At 45.8% G+C, this 27,696-nt stretch overlaps 1 protein-coding gene across 2 annotated transcripts in view; it reads left to right on the top strand.

Annotated features, from left to right (window-relative positions):
* CENPW (centromere protein W) overlaps positions 1–26,859 on the top strand; it is a 31,878-nt gene extending 5,019 nt beyond the window's left edge. Inside the window, exons 1-3 of one of the 2 annotated variants that reach the window (XM_029596680.1) lie at positions 3,434–3,636; positions 24,670–24,783; positions 26,574–26,859. In XM_029596680.1, the coding sequence (XP_029452540.1) occupies positions 3,544–3,636; positions 24,670–24,783; positions 26,574–26,600 (234 nt within the window). In that variant the 5' untranslated portion in view covers positions 3,434–3,543 and the 3' untranslated portion in view covers positions 26,601–26,859. Of the gene's footprint in view, positions 1–3,433; positions 3,637–24,669; positions 24,784–26,573 lie in introns of those variants that run through there. The other variant, XM_029596681.1, reaches the window with a different exon arrangement.
* The last annotated feature ends 837 nt before the right edge of the window (positions 26,860–27,696 follow it).

Genomic DNA, 27,696 nt, shown 5'->3' with positions numbered 1-27,696 from the left:
GCGAGGCGGGTCAAGATGGCGACCTCCTCGGAGGGTCTCCACGTGGGTAGACCCTCGGGAACAGCCGGGGCCTAGCCCTGCTAGGGTTGGATCAACCCAGCGCACTGGCTCCGATCGGCGCCTGTGCTCCTCTTCGATCCTCGGAGACTGTTTACATAGAAGATTTCTACCTTACCTTGTCTTCGGCGCTTCCCGGTTTCGTCCCGGGCGGTCTCCGGCTGCGGGGGGAAGAGGGCAAATACCTTCATCGCCGTGCTCAAGGAATGCACCCGCTGCCTCTCAACCGTGCCCGAAATCAGGGGCTAAGTCCCTGCTGAGATTTGGCCACCGGACCGAGGCTCACCTCTGAGGGACCATGGAAATCACCTCAGGAATCTCAACTGGGGGAGGGACCCGAGGGTATCACCGCAGGAGAGCGGGGCTAGTCTTCAGGTAAACTTTTCTTCTTAAATTTGGGTTTTTCCTTGAATTTTGGTTCTAACGCTCAGAGAGCATGCAGATAGTCCCTAACTGCTTTGGAGACGGAAAATACTGAGGAGCTGCACTTCCTGCAAGGGTATATGTACTAGGGGCTGACGTCAGATTGAAATCTGATCTGTCTCCAACTACTAACAGGAGTACACTATACCCATTGGTCCTGAGTCCATCTGCTACACGCTAGGAAATAAAAGATACCAGCCCCTCACACTCATTCCCCTCTCCGAGCACATCCCTGGCCCCCACACACTCACTCAATTCCCCTCTCCGAGCACATCCCTGGCCCACACACACTCACTCATTCCCCTCTCCGAGCACATCCCTGGCCCCACACACACACACACTCATTCCCCTCTCCGAGCACATCCCTGGCCCACACACACACACACTCATTCCCCTCTCCGAGCACATCCCTGGCCCACACACACACACACTCATTCCCCTCTCCGAGCACATCCCTGGCCCACACACACCACACACTCATTCCCCTCTCCCGAGCACATCCCTGGCCCACACACACTCACTCATTCCCCTCTCCGAGCACATCCCTGGCCCTCACACACACACTCATTCCCCTCTCCGAGCACATCCCTGGCCCTCACACACACACACTCATTCCCCTCTCCGAGCACATCCCTGGCCCCCCACACACACACTCACTCATTCCCCTCTCCGAACACATCCCTGGCCCCCCACACACTCACTCATTCCCCTCTCCGAGCACATCCCTGGCCCCCCACACACTCACTCATTCCCCTCTCCCCACCCCCCCTCGAGCACATCCCCTGGCCCCCACACACTCACTCATCCCTCTCCCCACCCCCCTCCGAGCACATCTCTGGCCCCACACACTCACCTCATTCCCCCCTCCGAGCACATCCACTGGCTCCCACACACTCACTCATTCCCCAACTCGAGCACATCCCTGGCCCCCCCCACACTCACTCATTCCCCACTCCGAGCACATCCCTGGCCCCCACTCCCTCACTCATTCCCCTCTCCCCCCCAAGCACATCTCTGCCCCCATACTCTCATTCATTCCCCTCTCCCCCCCAAGCACATCTCTGCCCCCATACTCTCATTCATTCCCCTCTCCCCCCCAAGCACATCTCTGCCCCCATACTCTCATTCATTCCCCTCTCCCCCCCAAGCACATCTCTGCCCCCATACTCTCATTCATTCCCCTCTCCCCCCCAAGCACATCTCTGGCCCCCATACTCTCATTCATTCCCCTCTCCCCCCCCAAGCACATCTCTGCCCCCCATACTCTATTCATTCCCTCTCCCCCCCCAAGCACATCTCTGCCCCATACTCTCATTCATTCCCCTCTCCCCCCCAAGCACATCTCTGCCCCCATACTCTCATTCATTCCCCTCTCCCCCCCAAGCACATCTCTGCCCCCATACTCTCATTCATTCCCCTCTCCCCCCCAAGCACATCTCTGCCCACCATTACTCTCATTCATTCCCCTCTCCCCCCCAAGCACATCTCTGCCCCCATACTCTCATTCATTCCCCCTCTCCCCCAAGCACATCTCTGCCCCCATACTCTCATTCATTCCCCTCTCCCCCCCCCAAGCACATCTCTGCCCCCATACTCTCATTCATTCCCCTCTCCCCCCCCCAAGCACATCTCTGGCACCCATACACTCACTCATTCCCCTCTCCCCCCCAAGCACATCTCTGGCCCCATACTCTCATTCATTCCCCTCTCCCCCCCAAGCACATCTCTGGCCCCCACACACTCATTCATTCCCCTCTCCCCACCCCCCCTCCCCAGCACATCCCTGGCCCCCACACTCATTCATTCCCCTCTCCCCCCAAGCACATCTCTGGCCCCCACACACTCTCATTCATTCCCCTCTCCCCACCCCCCTCCCAGCACATCCCTGGCCCCCACACTCATTCATTCCCCTCTCCCCCCCCAAGCACATCTCTGGCCCCATACTCTCATTCATTCCCCTCTCCCCACCCCCCTCCCAGCACATCCCTGGCCCCCACACTCATTCATTCCCCTCTCCCCCCAAGCACATCTCTGGCCCCCACACACTCACTCCCCTCTCCCCCCAAGCACATCTCTGGCCCCCACACACTCACTCATTCCCCTCTCCCCCCAAGCACATCTCTGGCCCCCACACACTCACTCATTCATTCCCCTCTCCCCCCAAGCACATCTCTGGCCCCCACACACTCATTCATTCCCCTCTCCTCCCCCCCCTCCGAGCACATCTCTGGCCCCCACACTCTCATTCATTCCCCTCTCCCCCCCAAAGCACATCCCTGGCCCCCACACTCTCATTCATTCCCCTCTCCCCACCGAGCACATCCCTGGCCCCCACACTCTCATTCATTCCCCTCTCCCCACCGAGCACATCCCTGGCCCCCACACTCTCATTCATTCCCCTCTCCCCACCCCCCCTCCGAGCACATCTCTGCCCCCACACTCTCATTCATTCCCCCCTCCGAGCACATCCCTGGCCCCCACACTCTCACCCCCCTCCGAGCACATCCCTGGCCCCCACACTCTCATTCATTCCCCCCTCCCATCACATCCCTGGCCCCCACACTCTCATTCCCCCTCCCAACATACTAATGCCTCCCCCTCCTGATACCTGGCTGTAGCTGCACAGTCTGAAGATTCCTTTGCCCTGCTGCTGGCCTTCCCGTTCCAGGTCTGCCAACAAAAATGTGCTCGCGAGGTGTCCATCAACAAGGCTTGCAGCTCACTATGTGAATCCTGCTCTGATTGGCTTACTGCTGCACTATAGGGATAGGGTGCGCCTGCTATGGACAGGCTTCATCGCAGCAGCAGCAGCAGCCAATCACTGTAACATCAGAGCACAAGTCCCGCCCAACAAGCCCAAAAAAACGCGACTGACAGAAAAAATAGCCCAATTAAAAGCAACCAGCGAATCGGAAAAAAAAAAACCGCGAATGACTAGGAAAAGAAGCGCAGTCTCGCGGTAAATAAGTGAGGTTGGCAGCGCTGGCGTGAAACGTCAAAAGACGCTGATAAGGAAGGGGGCGCGCGCGGGCGGTTTGATTTCGTTTCTTTGGAGCGGGAATCATGAAGCGAGCGGCGGCGCCGCGCAGCAGCCTGAGAGCCCTCATCAAGAAGCAGAAGCCCCATCTCTGCCTGGCCGCCAACGTCGACTTGCTGGTGAGTTTCGGTGAGCAGGGCTAATTCGCTCCCCGCTCAGGGACAGATATCCTCAGGACGCAAGGACGACGTCTGACAGAGCGATAGGCAGGAGGCCTTAGCGCGGGTGACCCTGTTGGTGGGCGCGGAAAGACCCCTCCCTGTCCAACCCCCCCTCCCTCAGAGGCCTCCGGGACCAGCGTTTCCCCCCCCCCCCCCAAGGTTCTGCATACTTGTGACCCGGATCGGTTGCTGTCTGGGACAGGATGTTGGACTCTTGTTATGTTCTTGCTCTGATCCAGCCTGGCATCTCCTGTTTTCTTATAACCAGCAAAAGCCGCTTACAGTCCAGGCCTCCGCTCTCTGACGGGGGACAAACATTTCAAATCCCGGAAAGTTTCCTTAGGGAGACGACAGGGCAGCCCTATTGGTGGTTAGGGATGCACAGACTACTAGAAGTAATAAGTCAGTCTTTCGTTGAGTTAAGGAACACTGCTCCTCCTCCTTCACCTTATTTCCCTAGGTTGCAGTAGGGGGAGGGGATTAAGGAGTGGCAGGTGCAGCAGGAACTGAGGCTGCTTTGTAAAGCCATTGGAGTTTGGGGAGCTGCAAAATATAAATGGGTGCTATAGCGATGAGTGGTGCTAGAGCACTGAAGCAGTCCTATTTATTAAACTCTCTAGCTACTCTTTTAATGGTTTATTAGCTCTTGCACAAAGATTAGTCTTGATGTCAAAATCTGTACAGGAGTCAATGCCTTTAGCACTTGAAGCTTTGCACTTCACAGTCACATAATTATGTGATGATAATTCCACTACTAGCACTTCAGTTCTTAACTATTAACCATCGTGCTTTTGATTACACATTGCATTTGAATGAGGCAAATTAAACCAACAGCCCCAACAGAGACTACTTCACTCCATAAGAGTCTTATCGGGGGGGGGGGGGGAATCTTTTCAACACATTGATTATTGTGACAGCCCGCCCAAAGATTCTGTTCTAGAGACAGAAATAACCCCGAGTGCTGCACAGCAAACAAACGGGCCAATTCTGTATCCTGCGCTCAGCCGTGCGCACTGTTTAACATGGGCTTGGCCACGTGTTTTCAAGGGGTGTCTATTACCCCTTATACTGTAAGGGGTTTAGTGCCTCGAAAAGGCATGGCCAAATCCCCTGAAAACTAATAGCGCTCATCAACATGCAAATGCATGTTGATGAGCGCTATTAGTCACCTGGCATTTTGTAAATAAAATGTGCAGTTAGTCTGAAAAAGAGTAAAGAAAAACAGAAAATACTGCTTTTCTGTACACTCTCTGACTAATATCTTAGTGATATTAAGTTGGAGGAACCAAAAATGTAAAAAAAAAAGTGCTGGCTGGTCCAGATAGGAGAACCGAGGCTCAATTTTACCAGCATTCATGTTCCTAACTGATAGCTATCAGTGGGTTTGGAAACCTGATGCTGGTAAAATTGAGCGGCAATTTCCTGAACCTGCTGACAGAACCACCTCTCCTGAGCCAAGGAGATGCTAGAGGTGTGTAATTGTCCCTAGCTCCTCCTTTTAGCGTACCCCTCAATTAAATATAGGATCACACACCTAGGAGAGGTGGCTGGGCGCGCATTCAGAGATCGGGCGCTCAACATGGAGCGCCTGTTCTGTGATCAGTCTGAATCGGCCTGAAAGAAATCATTTAGTCTGGATGCATATGGCAGATCATACCAACACTATTCCAGCCAATAAAACAATCCAAATTTACTAGGGATAGAATTATATTGCCCCTTTTTTGTTTCTAATATGGATTTTTATGGTGATATACTATAATCCAAAATGAATGACAGTTATGTGAAATATGGCTTAGACTTGTTAGGGAAACCTACCAATCATTCTGGATTTGGGAAATGCTTATGTCACTGGAATCAGAATGAGGAACATCCCACATGCTTGTGTTTCAAAACTAACTGTCCAGCATAAAAGTAATAGCCCAGGTCTTAAGTATGCATCCAGGAAGAAGGATGCAGCATTGGGCAATCTCTCAGCAGCAGTCTGGCTGTCCTATCCAAGGTCTGTTCTCTGGGGTTGGCAGCACCCAAAGGGAGTTAGCTACCCCACCGTTTAGCTGGAAACATTTCCACAATGCTCATAAAGGTGGGAAATGCTTGTTATTGGTTCTGGGAAAGGGGGTTTCTGCAAGGAGTGACTGGCAGATGAAGCTTTGCAAGCAACATGGACAGATGGGGACCACAAGAAGTGTACTAATGTGGCATTCAGAAACAATGCAGTAGCATGAATCAGGATCTAAAGAAAAGTCGTGTGGAAAAACCCTGTCCTCCTTTAGGTTTCCTCTTCTTAGCTCCTTTGTCCACTAGACTGTCATAGCTCCTGGATCAGACATGAATGCCCACTCTCTCTCACAGTGAGCATTGATTGGATATGTCAGATTTCATGGGTACATCACTGGTGAGTGATTAAATGGTTTTTCTGTCTAGCAGCAGGTTCATGTGCTTGGAAACAATTTGTCCACCAGTATGTGCTGTTTAATTGGATACAATGTTTGAGAAGGCCACTACAGATTCAACGAGTTCATGTCCAGCTAGCCATGCCAACTAATTTAAACAATGTCCTATTTATGAAAAAATAGCAGTTCTTTGTTCCATACACTGTTGTAACATCCATCTTTGATTCAGGACCTTTTGTTGGTTCAATGACACAATTCCTGGGTTAGGTCCTACAAATGGCAGATAGCACCTGGGCTCTCAAGGGTATGCACAGGGTTTCCATTTTCATTTCACCATGTAGAAACCTTGTGAGGAGGATTAAAAAAAAAAAAAGAAATACAGGGAGCAAATTTAATGAACTTGATAGAGCAGTCCTGTTGTCAACCTTCATCTTCCAGCAACACTTGTTTTTTCTAATGACTTTTTTTGTTTTGTTGAAGCCTGCTAACTATTTTTATTTCTTAGTATCCAGAACCAGTGGGTTATGCACCTCTACCAGCAGATGGAGACAGAGCAAACTGATGTTACAGTATATATATTCCTGCAGTGACAGTCTCCCAGTATTCTCAGTCTCCAGCAGATGGTGGACGTGCATCTCCCTACTGGGGTTTGCTTCAGCTTTTAGAAGGAGAATTTTGAAAAGATAATTAATTGCTCCTCTCTCCTGCAGTGATACCAAAGGGTCCCTCCCCAGTTGAGAATTCCTGAAGTGATTTCCATGGTCCCTTAGATATATACCTTAGTCCAATAGCTGGTTTTTCAGCTGGTGTAGATTTAGCTGATTGTACATCTGTACCTGCTGCCTTGAAGGAGGCTGAGCAAGATGGTGACTACATATGCCCTCTACCCCACAGCCAGAGACCATATCTGTACTCAGCTGGGAAGGGCTGAGCTCACGTAAGTGTTTAAAAAAAAAAAAAAAAAGAAGAAACAACTGTCCGAGTGGAGGGGTTAGTTTAGGACTTTCTCCGGGCTTGGTGCCTAGTCCTGACCTGCATTCCCACTCCTGTGAGGGTTAGGGGAACTGTGGAGCCTGGTGAGTTGAGCAGCCCCAATGGGCTAGGCCCCGCTGTTAGGCTTTTTTTTTTTAAAGCTATGTGTTAGGCTGTGGCGACATTTTCGCGCACTTTTTTTCTGCGCAGTCTACAGCCCTCTACAGGATCCTTGGTACATGCAAGTGTGTTCTGCTGTGTGTCCGATTTGTGCGCGCAGCCTGTGCATGCACTTTTTTGCATATTGGTTGTGCACCAAGGTTTGGATCAATAACCGTGCACTTAGCCTTTTGGCGCCCAAACTTGAGACACTTACGTTTTGTGCACATAAATTTTGTTTTAGTGGGGGTCGGCTGGACGCATCCTCAGGTCTCTGTTAAGCGTACTGACAGATTAAGGGCACCAGTGGCTAAGAAACCCAGTGCTGCCCGTCATGTTAGGGCATCTCAGCCTGAAGAGCCCTCTAACTTATGCCAGTGCTGCTTAGAGGCTCAGGGAGAACTATCTTCCTTTGATTTTACTAAACGTGGGTCTTCCCAGCCTGATGATGATCTGGTTAAGAATGTCAGGAGGGACACTTGACCTTGGAGCTCCCTTGACTGGTTCCTCAGCAGCTGACAGCAGCTCAGTGGGTGCTGCATAATTGCCTCCTGGTCTTAGCATGGATTCTTCTACCTTTTCTTGGGTAGAGTTTTTTCAAGGAGTGTAATCCTTCCTTCAGGCTTAGTCCTCGGTGTCGTCCAGGCATGTCGGTTCATATACTCAGGCAGTGGGGGGCCCCCCCTTTTCAGTTTTTTTTAATCACCATAGTACACCTCAAGCTGTAGGTGTACCTGACAGGCTTCCAGATGGCACTGATGATGAGGCAGATCCTGACTCCCTGGAGGATGAGGAAATTCCCCCTCCCCCCGGGGCTGGGACCATATAGAACTATGTTGTGGCTTTTTATGGAGATGAATTGCTGGCTCTGATTTCCCAGACACTGAAAATGCTGGGAGTTCCTGGGGGTAGATTCCAAGTCTGAGCCAAAGAGAAATCCCATTCTGGTTTTTGCGTAAAGTCTCTTGTTTTTCCCGGTTCTGGAGGCCGTTCAAGAACTGATCTTGAATGGGATGCCCCAGAGGCAAATTTTAAAGGAGGTTGAACCTTGGAAGGCTTGTACCCCCTGGATCCAGTTGTGCGAGATTGTCTGCGTTTTCTGAACGTGGATGCGCTTGTCTGTGCCGTCTCTGAATGGACGACCATCCCCATGGAGGGACGTGCAGCCTTGAATGATGTGCATGATAGGATTGAGGCCACCCTTAAGCAAACATTTGAAGCAGTGGCACTGACATTGCAGATAGCTTCCTATTCCCTGGTGGCACACTCTTGTTTGTTTCTCTCTCAGGAGGCTGATGACTCTGGAGTGAATTCCAGGGCAGTTATGGAACCCGCCACTACCTTTTTAGCAGATGTGGGCTGCGATTTGGTCTGCATCTCGGCCAGAAGAGTGGCTTCGGTAATAGCCAGGCGTCAGTTATGGCTGAGGAATTGGTCGGCCGATGCAATCTCCAAAGCTAATCCTTGTGAAATTGCCTTTTAAAGGATTGCTTGTGTTTGGGAGCGAGTTGGAGAAGCTGTCCAGTAAGTGGGGCGAATCCCCATTTCCTCGCTTGCAGGAGGACAAGAAGCAGTCACTGCGTCTCTTTGCTATGATGGGTCGTCTCAGGGATTCCAGACTTTTTCATTCCTACAGAGGGGCGACCTTTCAGAGGACTCATCCTTTTGGCAGGTCTCCGTCCTTTTGTCCCAGACAGCCCAAGCGGGGTGCGAGCTCTGGTAGTGGAACCTCCCAAGCCTCCCAATGAAGCTTTGCCAACCCACCCCCGAGAACAAGAGATGGGGGGGGGGGGGGGTGCCTCTCTCTCATCAGAGGTGGGTCGAGATTACATTGTATCAGTGTGTCTTGGAGGTAATACAAGAAGGATATGTGCTGGAGTTTTGCAGTATTCCTCGGGATGTGTTCATGGTGTCTCCCTGCCATTCTCCGCTTAAGAGGTGGGCAGTTGAGAGTATGCTGTCAGGGTTCAATATGAGGGCTGTGGTTCCAGTGCTCACATCTCAAGAAAATACGGGTCCATATTTTATTTTTTTGTTGTGCCCAAGAAGGACTCCTTTTGTCTCATCCTGGATTTCAAATGCGTCAACCATCATTTACGGGTGACTCACTTTCGCATGGAAACATTGTGCTCAGTGATATTGGTCGTACAATTGGGGGAATTTCTGACCTTGGATCTGTCTGAAGCATACCTCCTTATTCCTATCCAAGTGGAACACCAATGTTTTGTGTTTTGCTGAACTGGGATGCCATTATCAGGTTTGGGTGCTGCCTTTTGGTCTAGCCACTGCTCCCACAACCTTTTTCACGGTTATGGTGGTAGTGGCAGCAGAACTGAGAGAGGATGGGATCCTTGTACACCTGTATTTAGATGACTAGTTGATTCAGGCCAAGCCTCTGGAAGAGAGCCATCTGGTGACCAGCAGGATGATTTCCTTGTTGCAGGAGCTTGGTTGGGTGGTGAACCTAGCCAAAAGCAGTCTTCAACCATCTCAGTTATTGGAGTATCTGGGTGTATGTTTTGACATGAAACGGCACAGTTTCTTTTTTTTTTTCTTCCGGAATCTCATATTCAAAAGTTGATGGTGTTGGTGCATCTCTTGGTGAGCACTAATGCCCAGCAGTGTGGTCCTATCTAAGGTGTTCGGGTTGATGGTGGCAACCCTAGAAGTAGTACCATGGGCAAGGGTGCATATGCTTCCATTTCATTGTTCCTTGCTGTCTTGATGGAACCCATAGTCTCTGGACTATTCAATTCAGCTTCATCTGCCAACGGAAGTCTGGTGGTTGCAAGTGGATCATCTGAGAAAGGGAGTCTCCCTGACGTCACTGGACTAGTTGGTACTCATGACGGATGTGAGCCTCCAAGGTTGGAGAGCTCGCTTTCAGGAACTAATGATGCAAGGGCGCTGGAATACAGAGGAGGAGTCTTTCTGGAACATCAATTGGCTGGAAGCCCAGGCGATCCGGTTGATGTGCTTATAGTTTAGCTGCAGGGTCGAGCAGTCCGAATAATGTTGGACAATGCAACAATGGTGTCTTACATCAATCGGCAGGGAGGGACCAAGAGCCAGCAAGTATTGCAAGAAATAGACCAACTTATGGAAAGGACAGAAGTGCATCTTCAAGTGATCTCAGCTTCACACATTGCAGGAAAAGACAACGTAAGAGCAGACTTTCTCAGCAGGGAGAGTCTGGACCCAGAATGGGTATTGTCGGACGAAGCGTTCCACCTGAAAGTGGATCACTGAGATCTTATATTTTTAGACCTGTTGGTGACTTCTCGCAATGCGAAGGTTCCTTGATTCTTCAGTCACAGGAGAGATCCAAACTTCTTAGGGATCGATGCTTTTGTGCAGGTCTGGCTGGAAGGCAAGTTGGTGTATGCCTTTCCCTCATGGCCTCTGTTGGGAAGAATGGTTAGAAGGATAAGACCACAGTGGGATGGTGCTTCTGGTGACACTGGATTGGCCCAGGACACCATGGTATGCAGATCTACGAAGGCTCCTGGTGGAAACCTCCCTTCGTTTTCTGCCAAACAGGAACCTGTTGCAGCAGGGACCTGTCCTTCACAAAAATCAGACTCTGTTTTGTCTTATGGTATGGCCCTTGAGAGGCTTGCTTGTTGAAATGTGAATATTCTTCTCCAGTGAATGCCACCTTGCTATGAGCATGAAAGTTCTCCACTTTCTTAGTCTATGTATGTGTTTGGCACGTGTTTGAGGCTTGGTGTGAAGATCAAGGAGTGCTTCCTCGTTCAGTTGGGATCCTGCTCGTTTTGTAATTTTTTTTTTTAATTTAACTTTTTATTTGGAATACAGTAGATATACAAGCCATAAGTTTCATACAACTACGTCCCCGAAGAGACTGTCTCGTAATCCAAACTTTCTATGTAACCCCATCTGCCCCCAAACCGATGCATGGTATTAATAATAAACATCATAACATGTGTAGTTGCTATAACATTGCAAGAATTTCAACAACAGTAATAATTCTCAGTAACTAGTATCCTCTGTAGAATAAAGGGTTCCGAAGAATTCAACTGATGAGTAGACAGTCTTGATATATATATGTGTATTGGTAAAAGTAGACCCAATCTCATGACTTGGGCTTAAGATCTGTGAAACAGAAGCCATTCATCAGTTTTTCCTGTACCTTAATAAAGCATCTCTACTATATGCAGATATTTTTTCCATAGCTTGAATGCTCCTGAGTCTGGTGACCAACATTGTTAAAGGAGGGGAGTCCTTCCTTTTCCACCAGCGTGCAATCACCAGTCTGGCTGCTATAGCCAAATAACGTATTAGCCGCATGTTCTGTAGCTTTTGCTCCTCAGCCCACAACCCCAAAAGCCAAGATTCTGGGCATAACAAAGTTTCCACCCCTAACATGTCTTTAGCCATCTTTTGGACTCTCTCCCAGAACTCATGTATAACCAGGCAGGTCCACCAAATATGGACAAAAGTTCCCTCCATTTTGGAATTTTTTTTGCAGAATGGATTGAATAAAGGTTTGGTCCTTAGTTCCTTGAAGATACAAGCTCTTGCTTGTTTCAGGGGCTAGTTGAATGGTGGTTCCTTATTGTCTCATCCTGATATGGCCCGTTTCTTTGAGGGGAGTCAAACACCTTCATCTTCCCTTTTGGTTGCCGGTTCCTTTGTGGAGTCTTAACCTGGTGTTGGGTTTCTTGGCGGGCTCTATGTTTCGACCACCTTGTAGCCTTTCCTTGTGGTAACTGATCTTGAAAATGGTGTTTCTAGTGATTTTGTTCTGCACATCAAATTTCTGAGCTGTAGGCCTTGTCTTGTTGGGAGCCTTTCCTTCAGGTGACTCCAGGGACGATACGGATGTTTATACCAGGACAAGCAGGATGCTAGTCCTCACATATGGGTGACGTCACTGACGGAGCCCGAACGTGGGGAAAACTTCTGTCAAAGTTTCTATAAACTTTTGACTGGCTGCCTGAGGCTACTGAGCATGCCCGGCATGTCATGATATTCCCTGCCACAGGGGTCTCACTCCAGTCTTCGTTTTTCCGCGTGCCCATTAGCACCGCGATTGTCGGAGCCCCGTGAGTCTCCTCACAAATTTGACTAAAAAAGTTACTTAAAACTTCAAAGTTTTTTCCCACATCGGGTCTCATTCCTGTTTGACACCGGACGGTGACAGACAAATTTCTGAGACTTCTCATTAATTTGGACAATTTTTTTCTCAGACTTCTCATCGAAGGCTGTCGTTTTTTCAACATGGCTCCGGATTCAAGAAATGTTCTTGTAACCGGACCATGTCCATTACAGATCCGCATTCCCAATGTGTGATCTGCCTAGGAGAGAAACATGAAATATCTTCATGCTCTCAGTGCCAACAAATGACCCCAAAGGGTCGAAAACTCAGACAGGAGAAGATGGCTCAGGTTTTTCAACTGCAACTGTTACCATCGCCATCGACCAAGTCTTCACCCACAGGGGTAACTAAAAAAAACTCCTACTTAAAAAGAAGCATGTCGAGGGTTCTGGGGATGCGGCTTCACCGACACCGTCCTCCGCATCGATCAGGTCAGTGTCAGAATCTAAACAAAAATACAAGCATAGGCACAGTTGACCATAGTCTATTCCGCCATCAACTGAACCGATAACAAAACGGCCTAAAGTCGTCAAAACTCCAACCTCAGTACCTTCGTTACCCTCGACGTCAACATCGACACCTTCACCGATGACAACTACACCGGATTTCACATCCCTTGTCCAAAAACTGGTATTAGACGCATTACAAAAACAACTTCCGGCGGGACCGCCGATGCCATCTTTCGATACTATATCATCTATACTACCGATGATACAACCATCATCGATGCCTATCACTTCTTCGATGCCTCCATTGACGTCAGTCACTTCTAGAATACCAATCTCAGAATTCTCATTCCTTCTTACCTCAACGACATCGATGGCAAGATCACTACCTCTCCACACTACTGCTCCTACCATACCACACCTTGCCAAGAAGGTAATTCACCCTCAGTCATCCACTAAGAAGACATCATTACTGACAAAAAGACCAATATCTGAAGATAGGTCCTTACATGATATCATTACCAAAAAGTATACGGACTTACTATCTTCTTTACCAGTTGGCCCAGAAGATGTACAAGCTGAACATTCGTCATCAGATGATCCTTTACCAGGACCTTCTGGGTTACAACCTGCTCAAAAGGCAACACCACCTCATCAACCAACTCAATATGATTCCTGGTCTGACACGGATTCTGAACCATCATCAGAGGATTTTATGTCAGATCCATCTCCGCCACCTGCTACAAAGCAGTCACCTCCGGAAGATTTTACATTCCAATCATTTGTTCAAGAAATGGCAGATTCCATTCCTTTTCAGTTGCACCAGAACAAGATAGTGGACAACAAACTAGAAGTGCTTCAATTTGTTGATCCCCCTAAGCACACTCTCGCCATACCTGTGCACAACATTCTTTTACAACTGCAACAATGTCTTTGGGAGCATCTCTGCTCAGTCCCTGCAGTAAACAAATGCATAGAGTCGACTTATTTAGTACCTGCATACCAAAAAACACAGCTTCCCCACCACTCGGTGGTCGTGGAATCGGCTCAAAAGAAATCTCGACGAATAAGGGCCCATTCCTCAATCCCTCCAGGGAAAGACAATAGGTTCCTTGACCAATTGGGCCGCAAAGTGTACCAAGAAGCAATGCTGAATTCCAAAATATCAGCATACCATTTATATATGACACAATACCACAGAAACTTGTGGAAGCAAATGGAAGAGTTTGTGCCATCTTTACCTTCACAGTATCAAGAAGCTGCACAGGCTGTTGTAAACCAGGGCTTTAATGCGGGGAAACACGAAGTACGAGCAGCATATGACAGCTATGACACAGCCTCACGAGCGGCTGCATCCGGCATCGCTGCGAGACGCTGGGCCTGGCTTAAAGCATCCGATTTAAGACCAGAGGTACAGGACAAGCTGGTTGATCTTGCCTGCCTGGATGATAACCTGTATGGTTCGAAAGTACAGGATGCTGTTTCCCAGCTACGGGAACATACGGAAACATTGTGACAGTTATCTACACTGCCACATGATCCTTCTACACGTTCTGCCAGACGACCATCACGAAGGGATACCAGAAGGCCTTTTTACAGATAGCGTAAATACTACCCCTCATCGTCTAGGCAGAGACCTCCTAGATCTCAGCAAAGACCTCAGCAGCGACAACAAAGAGCGCCAAGACCAGCACCAGCCCCTCAAACTGGACCTGCCACTGGTTTTTGAGATTACACCCGGAGAACAGAGCCCACATGCCAACCCTTACCCAACACTACCAGTAGGGAGCAGACTGAAAAAACTTTACATCAATTGGACATCAATAACATCGGACCAATGGGTCCTATCTATCATCCACAAAGGATACCACCTCAATTTCAATTCAACCCCTCCGGATTTTCCACCAAAACCTTCTCATCTCAGCGAAGATCACATTCTTAAGCTTAAAATAGAATTATCCACCCTTCTGAGCACCAGGGCCGTCGAGAAAGTACCCCGGGCACAGCAGGGCAGAGGATTCTACTCCCGTTATTTCCTCATTCCAAAGAAAACCGGAGGCCTTCGTCCTATACTGGACCTCAGGAATCTCAACAAATTTCTGAAAAAAGAAAAGTTCAGAATGGTATCCTTAGGCATAATGCTCCCTCTCCTTCAAAAAGGAGATTGGCTTTGTTCTTTGGACCTTCAAGATGCTTATATTCCAATTTTTCCCCTTCATCGCAAATATCTGCGCTTCATGGTAGGCAGTCAACACTTCCAATACAGAGTTCTACCATTCGGTCTTGCCTCTGCTCCCAGAGTATTCACCAAATGTCTGGCAGTAATAACAGCACACTTGCACAAACAAGGTGTTCATGTTTTCCCATATCTAGACGATTGGCTCATAAGAAGTCTGTCTCAAGAAGGAGCTCTAACTTCTCTAAATCACACAATTACTGTGCTTCACAACATGGTATTTCTAATCAATTATCCAAAGTCCCATCTAACTCCTTCTCATCTTCTCCAGTTCATAGGAGCAGAGTTAAACACTATCCTCGCACAGGCTTTTCTACCCAGCGATCGAGCAGAAACGCTGTCCCTCTTGGCAAAGTCGTAACCACTTTCTAACATTATTAGGCCACATGGCTTCCACAGTTTGTCACTCCTATGGCAAGACTCGCCATGAGAGTAACCCAATGGACTTTAAAATCACAATGGATCCAAGCCATTCAACCTTTGCACTCTCCAATTCGAATCACACACCAACTCCGTTCATCTCTCCTTTGGTGGATGAACAAGGACAATTTGTGCAAGGGACAGGACTTCCAGCAGCCAGTCCCACAGATAACATTAACTACAGATGCATCCACCTTGGGTTGGGGAGCTCACATAGACAATCTCCAAACTCAAGGGACATGGACGAAACTCGAAGCAACATTTCAAATCAATTTCCTAGAACTTTGAGCTATACGTTATGCGCTGCATGCGTTCAAGGATTGCCTTTCGCACAAGACTGTTTTAATCCAGACGGACAACACAGTAGCCATGTGGTACATCAACAAACAGGGAGGTACGGGCTCGTATCTCCTTTGTCAAGAAGCCGCACAGATTTGGGGATGGGCCCTGAACCATTCAATGTTCCTCTGGGCCACTTATCTAGCAGACATTCAAAATGTAGTGGCGGATCGACTCAGTCGTCAGTTCCAACCACACAAGTGGTCCCTGGATCCCTCAGTAGCGACCAGGATATTTCAATGGTGGGGTCAACCAACGATAGACCTGTTTGCGTCACATCTGAATCTCAAAGTGAACAATTTCTGTTCTCTACACAAACAGAAGAACCAGCCAACCAAGGACGCCTTTGCTCGCCCTTGGAACTCAGGCCTACTATACGCATATCCTCCGATACCACTTATAACCAAAACTCTAGTGAAACTACACCAAGACAAGGGGTCCATGATACTCATAGCCCCGTATTGGCCTCGACAAGTATGGTTTCCCACACTTCTAGACCTCTCAGTCAGGGATCCCATTCGTCTGGGAGTAGCTCCCACTCTCATAACTCAAGATCAGGGTCGGTTGCGCCATCCAAACCTTCAATCCCTATCCCTGACAGCATGGATGTTGAAAGCCTGATCTTTCAACCCCTCAATCTTTCATCCAATATATCTCAGGTGCTTATAGCTTCACGTAAACCTTCCACACGAATGAACTGTTCTTCTAAATGGAAGAGATTCTCTCTATGGTGCAGGCAAGAGTATTGATCCTTTCACCTGCCCCACTACTTCTCTTCTAGACTATTTATACTATCTTTCAGAATCTGGTCTCCAGACTTCATCTGTAAGAGTACACTTAAATGCAATCTCTGCTTACCATAACAAAATGGGAGATGCCCCAATATATATATATATATATATATATATATATATATATATATATATCTTAAATAATAAAAAAGAAACGGAACTATCATCAGGAGGTGAGGGGAAATGGGTGACTGCGATGTCACCACGCCCCTCCCCCGACGTCACTGTGAGCTCCGGCGGCGGTTGAAAAGCGCCTCACCATCAGGTGCCGCGCGCCGAAGGGGCGCGGCAAAGGGGTTCTCCCCTTTGTGCACCCCTTCGTGCAACTCTTTGTGCTTCATTTAATATTTTTTCTTTTACGTTTTCTGTTAAGTAACCTTTTTTTCAAGTTCCTACCTTATGCCTTTGTTAACAATTTTATTATAAATGTTCTCTGTATTTGACTATGGAAATATGTTTTCCTGCTTTTTCTGTTTTATGTAAACCGGTATGATTTGCATTTTAATGTAAGAATGTCGGTATATAAAAATTATAAATAAATAAATATCTACACAACCTCTTATCACCAGGTTCATGCGAGGTTTAACTCAACTTAAACCAATTCGGCCTCCAGTCACGGCATGGGACCTGAATCTGGTCTTAACTAAATTAATGCGTTCCCCTTTTGAACCAATAGATTCCTGTGACCTTAAATTTCTCACATGGAAAACTATCTTCCTCTTTGCCATAACATCAGCTAGAAGGGTTAGTGAGTTACAAGCACTGGTCACACATGAACCTTACACTTAAGTTTCTACATGACAGAGTGGTTCTCCGAACACATCCAAAATTCCTTCCCAAGGTAGTAACGGAATTCCACTTGAATCAATCCATAGTTTTACCCACATTCTTTCCAAGACCTCATTCTCATCAAAGTGAACGAGCCTTACACACCTTGGACTACAAACGTGTATTGTCTTTCTACATAAACCGCACAGCAGTCCACAGGAAATCTAAACAACTTTTTGTTTCTTATGATCCAAACAAACCAGGTAAAGCTGTGGGTAAACAGACTTTATCCAACTGGCTAACAGATTGCATACAGTTTTGTTATGAAAAAGCAGCCCTTCCTCTCCAAGGGCGAGTAACTGCACATGCAGTCAGAGCAATGTCAACCTCAGTAGCACACTATCGTTCAGTACCAATTCTTGACATTTGTAAAGCAGCAACATGGAGTTTTCTTCACACCTTTGCAGCTCATTACTGCTTAGATAAAGGACGACAAGATTCAGCCTACGGGACAATCTGTCTTAAAGAACTTGTTTCCAGTTTAAACCCAACTCCTACTACAACCAATCTGCTGTGATCTTCGGCTGATTCATTTCAACAACAATACTTCACTGTTGCATCAATCACAAATGACTCAGCCTCTAGCTTGCTAATCACCCATATGTGAGGACTAGCATCCTGCTTGTCCTGGGATAAAGCAAAATTGCTTACCTTGTAATAGGTGTTATCCCAGGACAGCAGGATGTAGTCCTCACGAAACCCACCCCGCAGAGTTGGGCCCGATACGTTTTCTTATTTTGTTTTTGCTAAAGCTTATTGCTACGTACGAGACTGGAGTGAGACCCCTGTGGCAGGGAATATCATGACATGCCGGGCATGCTCAGTAGCCTCAGGCAGCCAGTCAAAAGTTTATAGAAACATTGACAGAAGTTTTTCCTGCGTTCGGGCTCCGTCAGTGACGTCACCCATATGTGAGGACTACATCCTGCTGTCCTGGGATAGCACCTATTACAAGGTAAGCAATTTTGCTGTCCCTTCCTTCTTGCCTAAAGTGCTCAGATATTCATTTGAATCAGTCTATTTTCTTACCATCCTTGGATATGGAAAGAGATGTGGAGGAATACTGTCTGTTGCATCCCTTGTATGTCAAGAGTCATGTCGTAAGATATTTAGAGATTTCTAAACCTTTCCGAAAGACGGATCACTCGTTCATCTTTCATGGTGGAGGAAAACGGGGTGAACCAGCTTTGAGAGCTACAATAGTCGCTGGATTAAGGAAGTAGTCACGGCCATGTATGTGGCAGCTAAAAAGCAGTTGCCCACTCAAGTTAGGGCTCATTCCATTAGGGCTCAGGTAGTATCATGGGTGGAGGTTAGACTGCCGAGCTGTGACGTGGTTCTCCTTACACACCTTTTCCAGGTATTATCGTCTGGATGTGCAGGCCCGGGCGGAAGCAGCCTTTGCTCCTGCGGTTGACTGGACCGCGGGCAGCCTCCCGCCCTCTTCGGGAGTAGCTTGGGGACATCCCACTAGTTCTGGATTCATTTCTCTGGACACTAAGAAATTAGAAATTACTATTTACCTGATAATTTCCTTTTCTTTAGTACAGACAGGTAAATCCACTTTCCCGCCCTTGGCTGCTGGATAATTGTGGTATTGTCCTTCTGCGTGGCTGTGTGTTTCAGGAGTCATTGGTAAGTGTCCACAGTTGGCTTTTGCATAGAATACTGGGTGGCTGATGTCACTGCAGGGGTATGTATACTGTGATGTCAGTTTGCTCCAGCTCCATCTGCTAGTAGAGGTGCATAATCCACTGGTTCTGGATTCATCTGTCTGTCCTAAAGAAAAGGAAATTATCAGGTTAGTAGTAATTTCTCATTATCCCCCTTTCTCATCTCTTCCGGCAAGTTTATTAAACCCTTCTGTTTAGAGCAGGGGTCGGGAACCTTTTTGGCTGAGAGAGCCATGAATGCCACATATTTTAAAATGTAATTCCGTGAGAGCCATACTAACTACAACCCCCAACCCTCCTGACTCCCCCAAGATCTACCAAATTAATTTACTACAACCCCCTACTCTCCTGATGTCCCCAAGACCTGCCAAATTAATTTACTACAACCCCCCTATCCTCCTAACCCCCCCCCCCCCCCAGACCTGCCAAAAGTCCCTGGTGATCCAGCGGGGGTCCAGGGCTCACAGACAAATCTTTAATAAAAAAGTAAAAATCTAACAAACCCCCCACTCTCCTGACGCCCCCCAAGACCTCCAAAATTAATTTACTACAACCCCCACCCTCCTGACCCCCCCAAGACCTGCCAAAAGTCCCTGGTGGTCCAGCGGGGGTCCGGGAGCGATCTCCTGGACTTGGGCTGTCGGCTACCAGTAGTCAAAATGGCGCAGACGGCCCTTTGCCCTCACTATGTCACTGGGGTCGACCAATGGCGGCGGTAGCCCCTGTGACATAGTAAGGGCAAAGGGCCGTCGATGCCATTTTTACTACTGGCAGCCGACAGCCCAAGTCCAGGAGATCGCTCCCGGACCCCCGCTGGACCACCAGGGACGTTTGGCAGGTCTTGGGGGGGTCAGGAGGGTGGGGATTGTAGTAAATTAATTTTGGAGGTCTTGGGGGGGCGTCAGGAGGGTGGGGAATTTTGTTAGATTTTTACTTTTTTATTAAAGATTTGTCTACGAGCCAGATACAGCCATCAAAAGAGCCATATCTGGCTCCCGAGCCATAGGTTCCTGACCCCTGGTTTAGAGTTAATGTTGCAGGCCCTTTTCTGAACTTTTTCCATCCTATCAATGTCTGTATGAAAGTATGGTCTGCAGAACTGAACATTATACTTGGTGGGGCCTTACTAGTGACCTATACAAAAGCAAAATTGTCACATAGATCCTGCTGGTGATGCCTCTAATTATGGGACCCATGCATACTGTTGGTTTCCTCTGCAGCTTTTTTTTTTGGTCAATGATTGTACTTAGTCCCTTTCCTGTTTGGCAACTGCCATTTCTTGTCCTTCTAATTAATAAGTGGCTAATGGACTTTTGCACCCATGAAGCATCATGTTACTCTTTCTTTGCACTGAAGTGCAGAATCCAAGCTCTTGACCATTCTCCCAGTTTGTTTTTTTTTTTTAGTTCTTAAATTTTTTTGACTTCTGCAGTTCAAGATGCCAGTGAACTTGAGTGCTGCTTAGCTCTGATTCTGGTGCAGCACTACAAAGAGCTGCATTGGTGCCAGATAAGTTGCAGAATTAAAGAAAATTGACACTAGAATTCCATATACTTTTCTGTACAGTCTACCCTTAGATTAATGTAGAAAAATAGGGGCCTTGGTTATATGGCAGAGAAAGGCGTTAGTATTTTGGAGAAGCCCAGAAAATTCTGAAAACAACTTTAAACAAATCTGTCGTCTTGTAGAAAGAAAGAATAACACAATTCACCCATGGGGAAAACATTTTAGTTTAGACAAATTGTAATCACTGTGCTGAAATGTTAGCTTAATCAGTTTGACAACACCAGGTTCAAAACTGCTAGTACACAGTTGACCAACTTTATCCCCACCAAGAGCCAATGAATCATGCACAGCACCAAAGAGCTTCACATTTTCAAGAGATGGGGAGGGGGTGTGTGGACATCGGGGAGGGCAGGGAAAGGTGTAGGTGGCTGTGAGCTCTCTCGGCTTCTCCTCATCCCCACTAATCTCTCCTCAAAAATCCCACTCTATCCCTACTACAGTTTCTCTCTCTTCTCTGTCCCCTAAAAGAATAATTTGCTGTCTTCTTTTAGTTTCCTCCCCCCCCCACCCAAACAACTGTCTGAGCTTTAAGATTCTGTTACCAGCAGCAACTCTTTGCCCATTTGCTGGTGAGAACATGCCATGCTGGGTCAGACCAAGGGTCCATCAAGCCCAGCATCCTGTTTCCAACAGTGGCCAATCCAGGCCATAAGAACCTGGCAGGTACCCAAAAACTAAGTCTATTCCATGTTACTGTTGCTAATGGCAGTGGCTATTCTCTGTCAACTTAATTAATAGCAGGTAATGGACTTCTCCAAGAACTTATCCAATCCCTTTTTAAAAACAGCTATACTAACTGCACTAACCACTTCCTCTGGCAACAAATTCCAGAGTTTAATTGTGCGTTGAAAGAAAAAGAACTTAGTTTTAAATGTGCCACATGCTAACTTTATGGAGTGCCCCCTAGTCTTTCTATTATCTGAAAGACTAAATAACCGATTCACATCTACCCGTTCTAGACCTCTCATGATTTTAAACACCTCTATCATATCCCCACTCAGCTGTCTCTTTCCAAGCTGAAAAGTCCTAACCTCTTTAGTCTTTCCTCATAGGGGAGCTGTACCATTCCCTTTATCATTTTGATCGCCCTTCTCTGTACCTTCTCCATCGCAATTATATCTTTTTTGAGATGCGGCGACCAGAATTGTACACCGTATTCAAGGTGCAGTCTCACCATCGAGCGATATAGAGGAAGATAAGGCCTTTGCAGAAAGATTTAAATGAATTATCTGCTTCCGTGTTTACTAATGAGGATGTTGGGGAGATGCCAGTTCCAGAGATGGTTTTCAGGGGTGGTGAGTCAGATGAACTGAACGAAATCACTGTGAACCTGGAAGATGTAGTAGGCCAGATTAGCAAATCACCTGGACCAGATGGTATGCATCCTAGGGTACTGATGGAACTCAAAAATGAAATTTCTGATCTATTAGGTTACAAATACTATCATTAAAATCATCCATTATACCTGAAGACTGGAGGGTGGCCAATGTAACCCCAATATTTAAAAAAGGCTCCAGGGGCGATCCGAGTAACTATAGACCAGTGAGCCTGACTTCAGTGCCAGGAAAAATAGTGGAAACTATTCTCAAGATGAAAATCGTAGAGCATATAGAAAGACATGGTTTAATGGGACACAGTCAGCATGGATTTACCCAAGGGAAGTCTTGCCTAACAAATCTGCTTCATTTTTTTTGAAGGGGTTAATAAACATGTGGATAAAGGTGAACAGGTAGATGTAGTGTATTTGGATTTTCAGAAGGCGTTTGACATGAGAGGCTTTTACGAAAACTAAAAAGCCATGGGATAGGCGATGTCTTTCGTGGATTACAAACTGGTTAAAAGACAGGAAACAGAATAGGATTAAATGGTCAACTTTCTCAGTGGAAAAGGGTAAACAGTGGAGTGCCTCAGGGATCTGTACTTGGACCGGTGCTTTTGAATATATATATAAATGATCTGGAAAGGAATACGACGAGTGACGTTATCAAATTTGCGGATGGTACAAACTTATTCAGATTAGTTAAATCACAAGCAGACTGTGATACATTACAGAGGACCTTGCAAGACTGGAAGATTGGGCATCCAAATGGCAGATGAAATTTAATGTGGACAAATGCAAAGTGTTGCATATAGGGAAAAATAAACCTTGTTGTAGTTACACGATGTTAGGTTCCATATTAGGAGCTACCACCCAGGAAAAAGATATTGGCATCATAGTGGATAATATTTTAAAATCGTTGGCTCAGTGTGCTGCAGCAGTCAAAAAAGCAAACAGAATGTTAGGAATTATTAGGAGGGGAATGGTTAATAAAATAGAAAATGTCATAATGCCTCTATATCGCTCCATGGTGAGACCGCACCTTGAATACTGTGTACAATTCTGGTCGCCGCATCTCAAAAAAGATATAGTTTTGATGGAGAAGGGCAACCAAAATGATAAAGGGGATGGAACAGCTCCCCTATGAGGAAAGGCTGAAGAGGTTAGGGCTGTTCAGCTTGGAGAAGAGACGGCTGAGGGGGGATATGATAGAGGTCTTTAAGATCATGAGAGGTCTTGAACAGGTAGATGTGACTCGGTTATTTACACTTTCGAATAATAGGGGGCATTCCATGAAGTTAGCAAGTAGCACATTTAAGACTAATCGGAGAAAATTATTTTTCACTCAACTCACAATAAAGCTCTGGAATTTGTTGCCAGAGGATGTGGTTAGTGCAGTTAGTGTAGCTGGGTTAAAAAAAGATTTGGATAAGTTCTTGGAGGAGAAGTCCATTAATGGCTATTAATCAATTATACTTAGGGAATAGCCACTGCTATCAATTACATCAGTAGCTTGGGTTCTTCTTAGTGTTTGGATAATTGCCAGGTTCTTGTGGCCTGGTTTTGGCCTCTGTTGGAAACAGGATGCTGGGCTTGATGGACCCTTGGTCTGACCGAACATGGCAATTTCTTATGTTCTTAATGTATCAAAATCTGCTTGTGATTTAACTATTCTGAACAATTTTGTATCATCTGCAAATTTGATTATCTCACTCGTCTTATTTCTTTCCAGATCATTTATAAATATATTGAAAAGTAAGGGTCCCAATACAGATCCCTGAGGCACTCCACTGTCCACTCCCTTCCACTGAGAAAATTGTCCATTTAATCCTGCTCTGTTTCCTGTCTTTTAGCCAGTTTGCAATCCACAAAAGGACATCGCCACCTATCCCATGACTTTTTACTTTTCCTAGAAGCCTCTCATGAGGAACTTTGTCAAACCCCTTCTGAAAATCCAAGTATACTATATCTACCGGTTCACCTTTATCCACATGTTTATTAACTCCTTCAAAAAAAGTGAAGCAGGTTTGTGAGGCAAGACTTGCCCTGGGTAAAGCCATGCTGACTTTGTTCCATTAAACCATGTCTTTCTATATGTTCTGTGATTTCCTGGCACTGAAGTCAGACTAACCGGTCTGTAGTTTCCCGGATCGCCCCTGGAGCCCTTTTTAAATATTGGGGTTACATGTGCTACATGTGCTATCCTCCAGTCTTCAGGAGTTCTCAGCTCTTGCACATAGTCATCCTATTCTCTTTTCATCTGCCAGTTCAGAAGTTGTAATAGGAAACAGTACATCTGTGTATTGCCAAATAATATCTGCACAGGGCAATGGAGAGGGAAGGACATCAGGAGCTCTCAGGTGCTGAGAGCTGTGCAGTTCTGGAGGGAGTGCAGACAAGCATTTTCTACATAAGCCACTTGTGACTTGAGTGACATTGGTGGCTGCCTGCCCCTGTGCTAGTGTATGCCTATTGTTTCAACTCTTAATGCATTTATTACTAGATGTGGCTTTCTAAAAGTTAATGCATCAGATGAGGAAAAGCTAAAGAAAATTGCTGTGGTAGTAATAGCCAGATACTGATACAGATAAATGTAATCTTTCAAATTTTTTAATGTAACAGGTTGTTATAACTGTAAACCGGAGTGAAGGCAACTCTGCTATACCTCGGTATATAAAAAACGCTAAATAAATAAAAATAAATAAAATACTCCTTTGTTTTTCTTAAGGTGCATTTGAACTGTCTGCTGTTCCTCCAGAGATTAGCAGCAGAAGCCAGGACCAAAGCTATTGAGAGCAAACATTCTACAATCAAACCTGCTCACATCACTGCTGTAGCAAAGGTAAAAAAAAAACATGTTTATGGTTATTGAAATAAAGATTGTATATGTGAGCATGTGAATCACTGAATATGTACAGTTATAGTGTAGCCCCTGCTACTATTTTTACCTTGTTTTCCAGCAGTTAAGGTTTTGCATTCTTAGGGTTCTCACCTTACCTGTTCTCCACCTTTTTGTAGGATCTGTCTTGGGAATATGCATTTTTCTCTTGAGCATGTGCACAAGGTCTTTTGCCTTTGAGTCTACTCCAGAGGTTTGATCAGGGTCCATCTAGTTTTGACCCAGGAGATTTGGAGATGTGAAGAGTGTTGGGTGTAGTGAGATTTGTAGGATTTCTTTGAGAAGTACAAGTTTTTGTATTGCTAACTGGTGTGGATTAATTCCTCAAAGAAGGATAACCCCCCCCCCCCCCCATCTCGGGAAGGACTGATTTCTTTGGGTTCTTCCCTTGTTGCATCCAGTTAACAGCAAAAGAGAAGACATAGGGAATCTGTGAGAAAAGTGTTTATTTGAAACAGCTGTTTTGAGTCATAAGAGTTTTGCCTACTATGCCAGTTTGATAATGGAGATTGGGTGAGTTAGAAGGAGAGTGGCTAGAAGATGCACCATGGATAAGGAAAGCACTGCTTTTCTTGAGGTGACTTTTTTATTTTGCTCTCTGATTTTTGCCATTCTATGTTGGATCATCTTGTTTAAGTTGAAGTAAAGCTTTTTTTTTTTTTTTTTTTTTTTTTCAAATTGAATACCAACATTGGTCTCCCTCCTTTTATTGCAAAAGGGCAGAGCAGATCAGCCACTGAGTACCCACTGACCCGTACGTTTGCACATGGGACTGAGTATGGTGTCCCATTTCTGCACCAGGTGTCCCAGAGGTTTAAACCTCCTCCCTGCCGGAGGTACCCCTGCACCCCAGAGGCTGTATTGTCTTCCCAGATTCAATCCCCCAGCAAACTGGGGGTCCCACAAGAGTATCAGATTTAACTGCAGATAGCTGATTGTTCTGATGGACTTGCCTGCCTTTACATTAATGGGCCAGTTGAAGCTATGAAATGAGATACAGCAGGCTTCTCACCCCTACAAAAACAGTGAACAGCTTTAAACTCAGCTGCTATATTCAATTTTCCTTTTTTTATACAGTTCACTCACTCAGCAAGCAGCATATCCAAACCTTTGCCTCTTGAGTTACTGCACATGTGTGCTCTAAAATTATAAACCACAATAAAAAAAAAAAATAGTTCAGTACTCAATATTACATTCTGTGAATACAGTGCAGGCATTTCATTATATCAGTTTGAAACATGTTTACTCCCCTACATTTGAAGACATGCTTTTTAGATTAATTTACAGGAAAATTAGCTGTGCACTACTGTATCTTTGTGCATTTCTAGTATGTATAACCTTGTGGTCTCATTCCACTGCTGACTAAAGAGGACAAGGCATTATTATACACACAATTTGAAAATCTCTTGTTTGCTATCATTGGATTTTTGGTGACTCACCTGTTCTCTGTGCTTCAGATGTGTAGGTGGTTGAGTTTCATTCCTGGCTTAGAGATGAGTTTTGTTTTTAAATCCCCATTGAGTCACAGCAGCAAGGACCATTAATGTTAACAACTGTAATTTATTGCTATTGGAAGTAATTGTTCCATAGAGGTTAATGGCTTCTGTGTTGATGTAAGATGAGCTATAAAATACTGTTATCACTTGTCAGCTTCTGAATTGTAGCTGTATATTCTGCATGATTTACAGAAAAACATAGAATTAATACCTCGTCTTCATTTTTGTTCTCCACAGGCTGTTTTAAAGAAGAGCAGGGGCTAAATATTTAAGGCTTGGCATTCTGACCGGCTGGTGGTGGTAAAATGTTGCATACATGTGTGTGTTGTTTTTAAATGGGAGTAGATTTTATCAAGCAGTTTTCTGTGGCACCAGTGTTTATAATGTAAATGCCTTTGCCTTTATCCTGGCATGAGCACAGCATGCTGATCAAACAAATGCTTTCTATTTCAATACTTCTATGCTAAGATTTTAAACAATTTTTGAAATGTCTGTAATAAACCTTTCATGCCGACTGATATAATTTTTCGTGTGTTTTCTCTGTTCTTTATAATTGAGACAATTTGTCTATTTTCTTGTTTCACATATATTTCCAAACTATATAAAAGAGGGCAATTTTCAAAGCCAGTGCTGCTGGTAAGTACTAGTTTACCTGGGGAAATTGGTCTGTCTGAAGACTGCCTTTCCTCTTAGTGGGACTTGCAACGCATGCTACTTCTAGCCACATGAAAAAGGCATGTCCTTTTGGATATGTAGGTCAAGGGGAGTAAAACACACCGCACTTTACGTTTTGAAAAGGATGCACCTTGCTGTCCACACACACACAGGCACAAATTCTGTGAATACTTAGAGATGTTCCTGAGAGGTGAAGATTTCTGAGCTCTCCCAGACCAATGACACTGCTGGTATTAATAAAGGTATCACTGGTCCGAAAAATAAGTTAAAAACTGATATTCTCGTAATTAACGTAGCTGGACATTTGTCTAAGGAAAAACCTATTTTATTACCTAAAAAAAAGTGGTCATGTTTATGTATTTTCTGATGTCCCATGCTACTACACAAAATACAGTAGATGCAGGAAGCTAGTCTGCTTGTGGGCAGACCTTGTGGTTAAAGCAGATAATGTCAGTTTTTCACTATGCTAAATTCAGGTGTGGCTTTTTTTTTTTTTTTTTAATATGGGTAGGAAAAATGTGGATAATGGCGCGGGTAGTTTTCAGTTGTTACATGAGTAAATAGTGATTTACCTAACTAAGGCCTAAATTTAACAAAATGCAGTAAATATCACATGCGATAGGAAAAGGGGTGTGGTTTATGGTAATAGTGCACTTTGCGATAAACAGGCTATCTTGGCTATCTT

This window comes from Rhinatrema bivittatum, chromosome 3 (genome assembly GCF_901001135.1).
Source record: "Rhinatrema bivittatum chromosome 3, aRhiBiv1.1, whole genome shotgun sequence".
Classification (NCBI taxonomy): Eukaryota; Metazoa; Chordata; class Amphibia; order Gymnophiona; family Rhinatrematidae; genus Rhinatrema; species Rhinatrema bivittatum.
The sequence above is the reverse complement of the archived record's forward strand: the minus strand, read 5'-3'. Positions and strand labels throughout refer to the sequence as shown.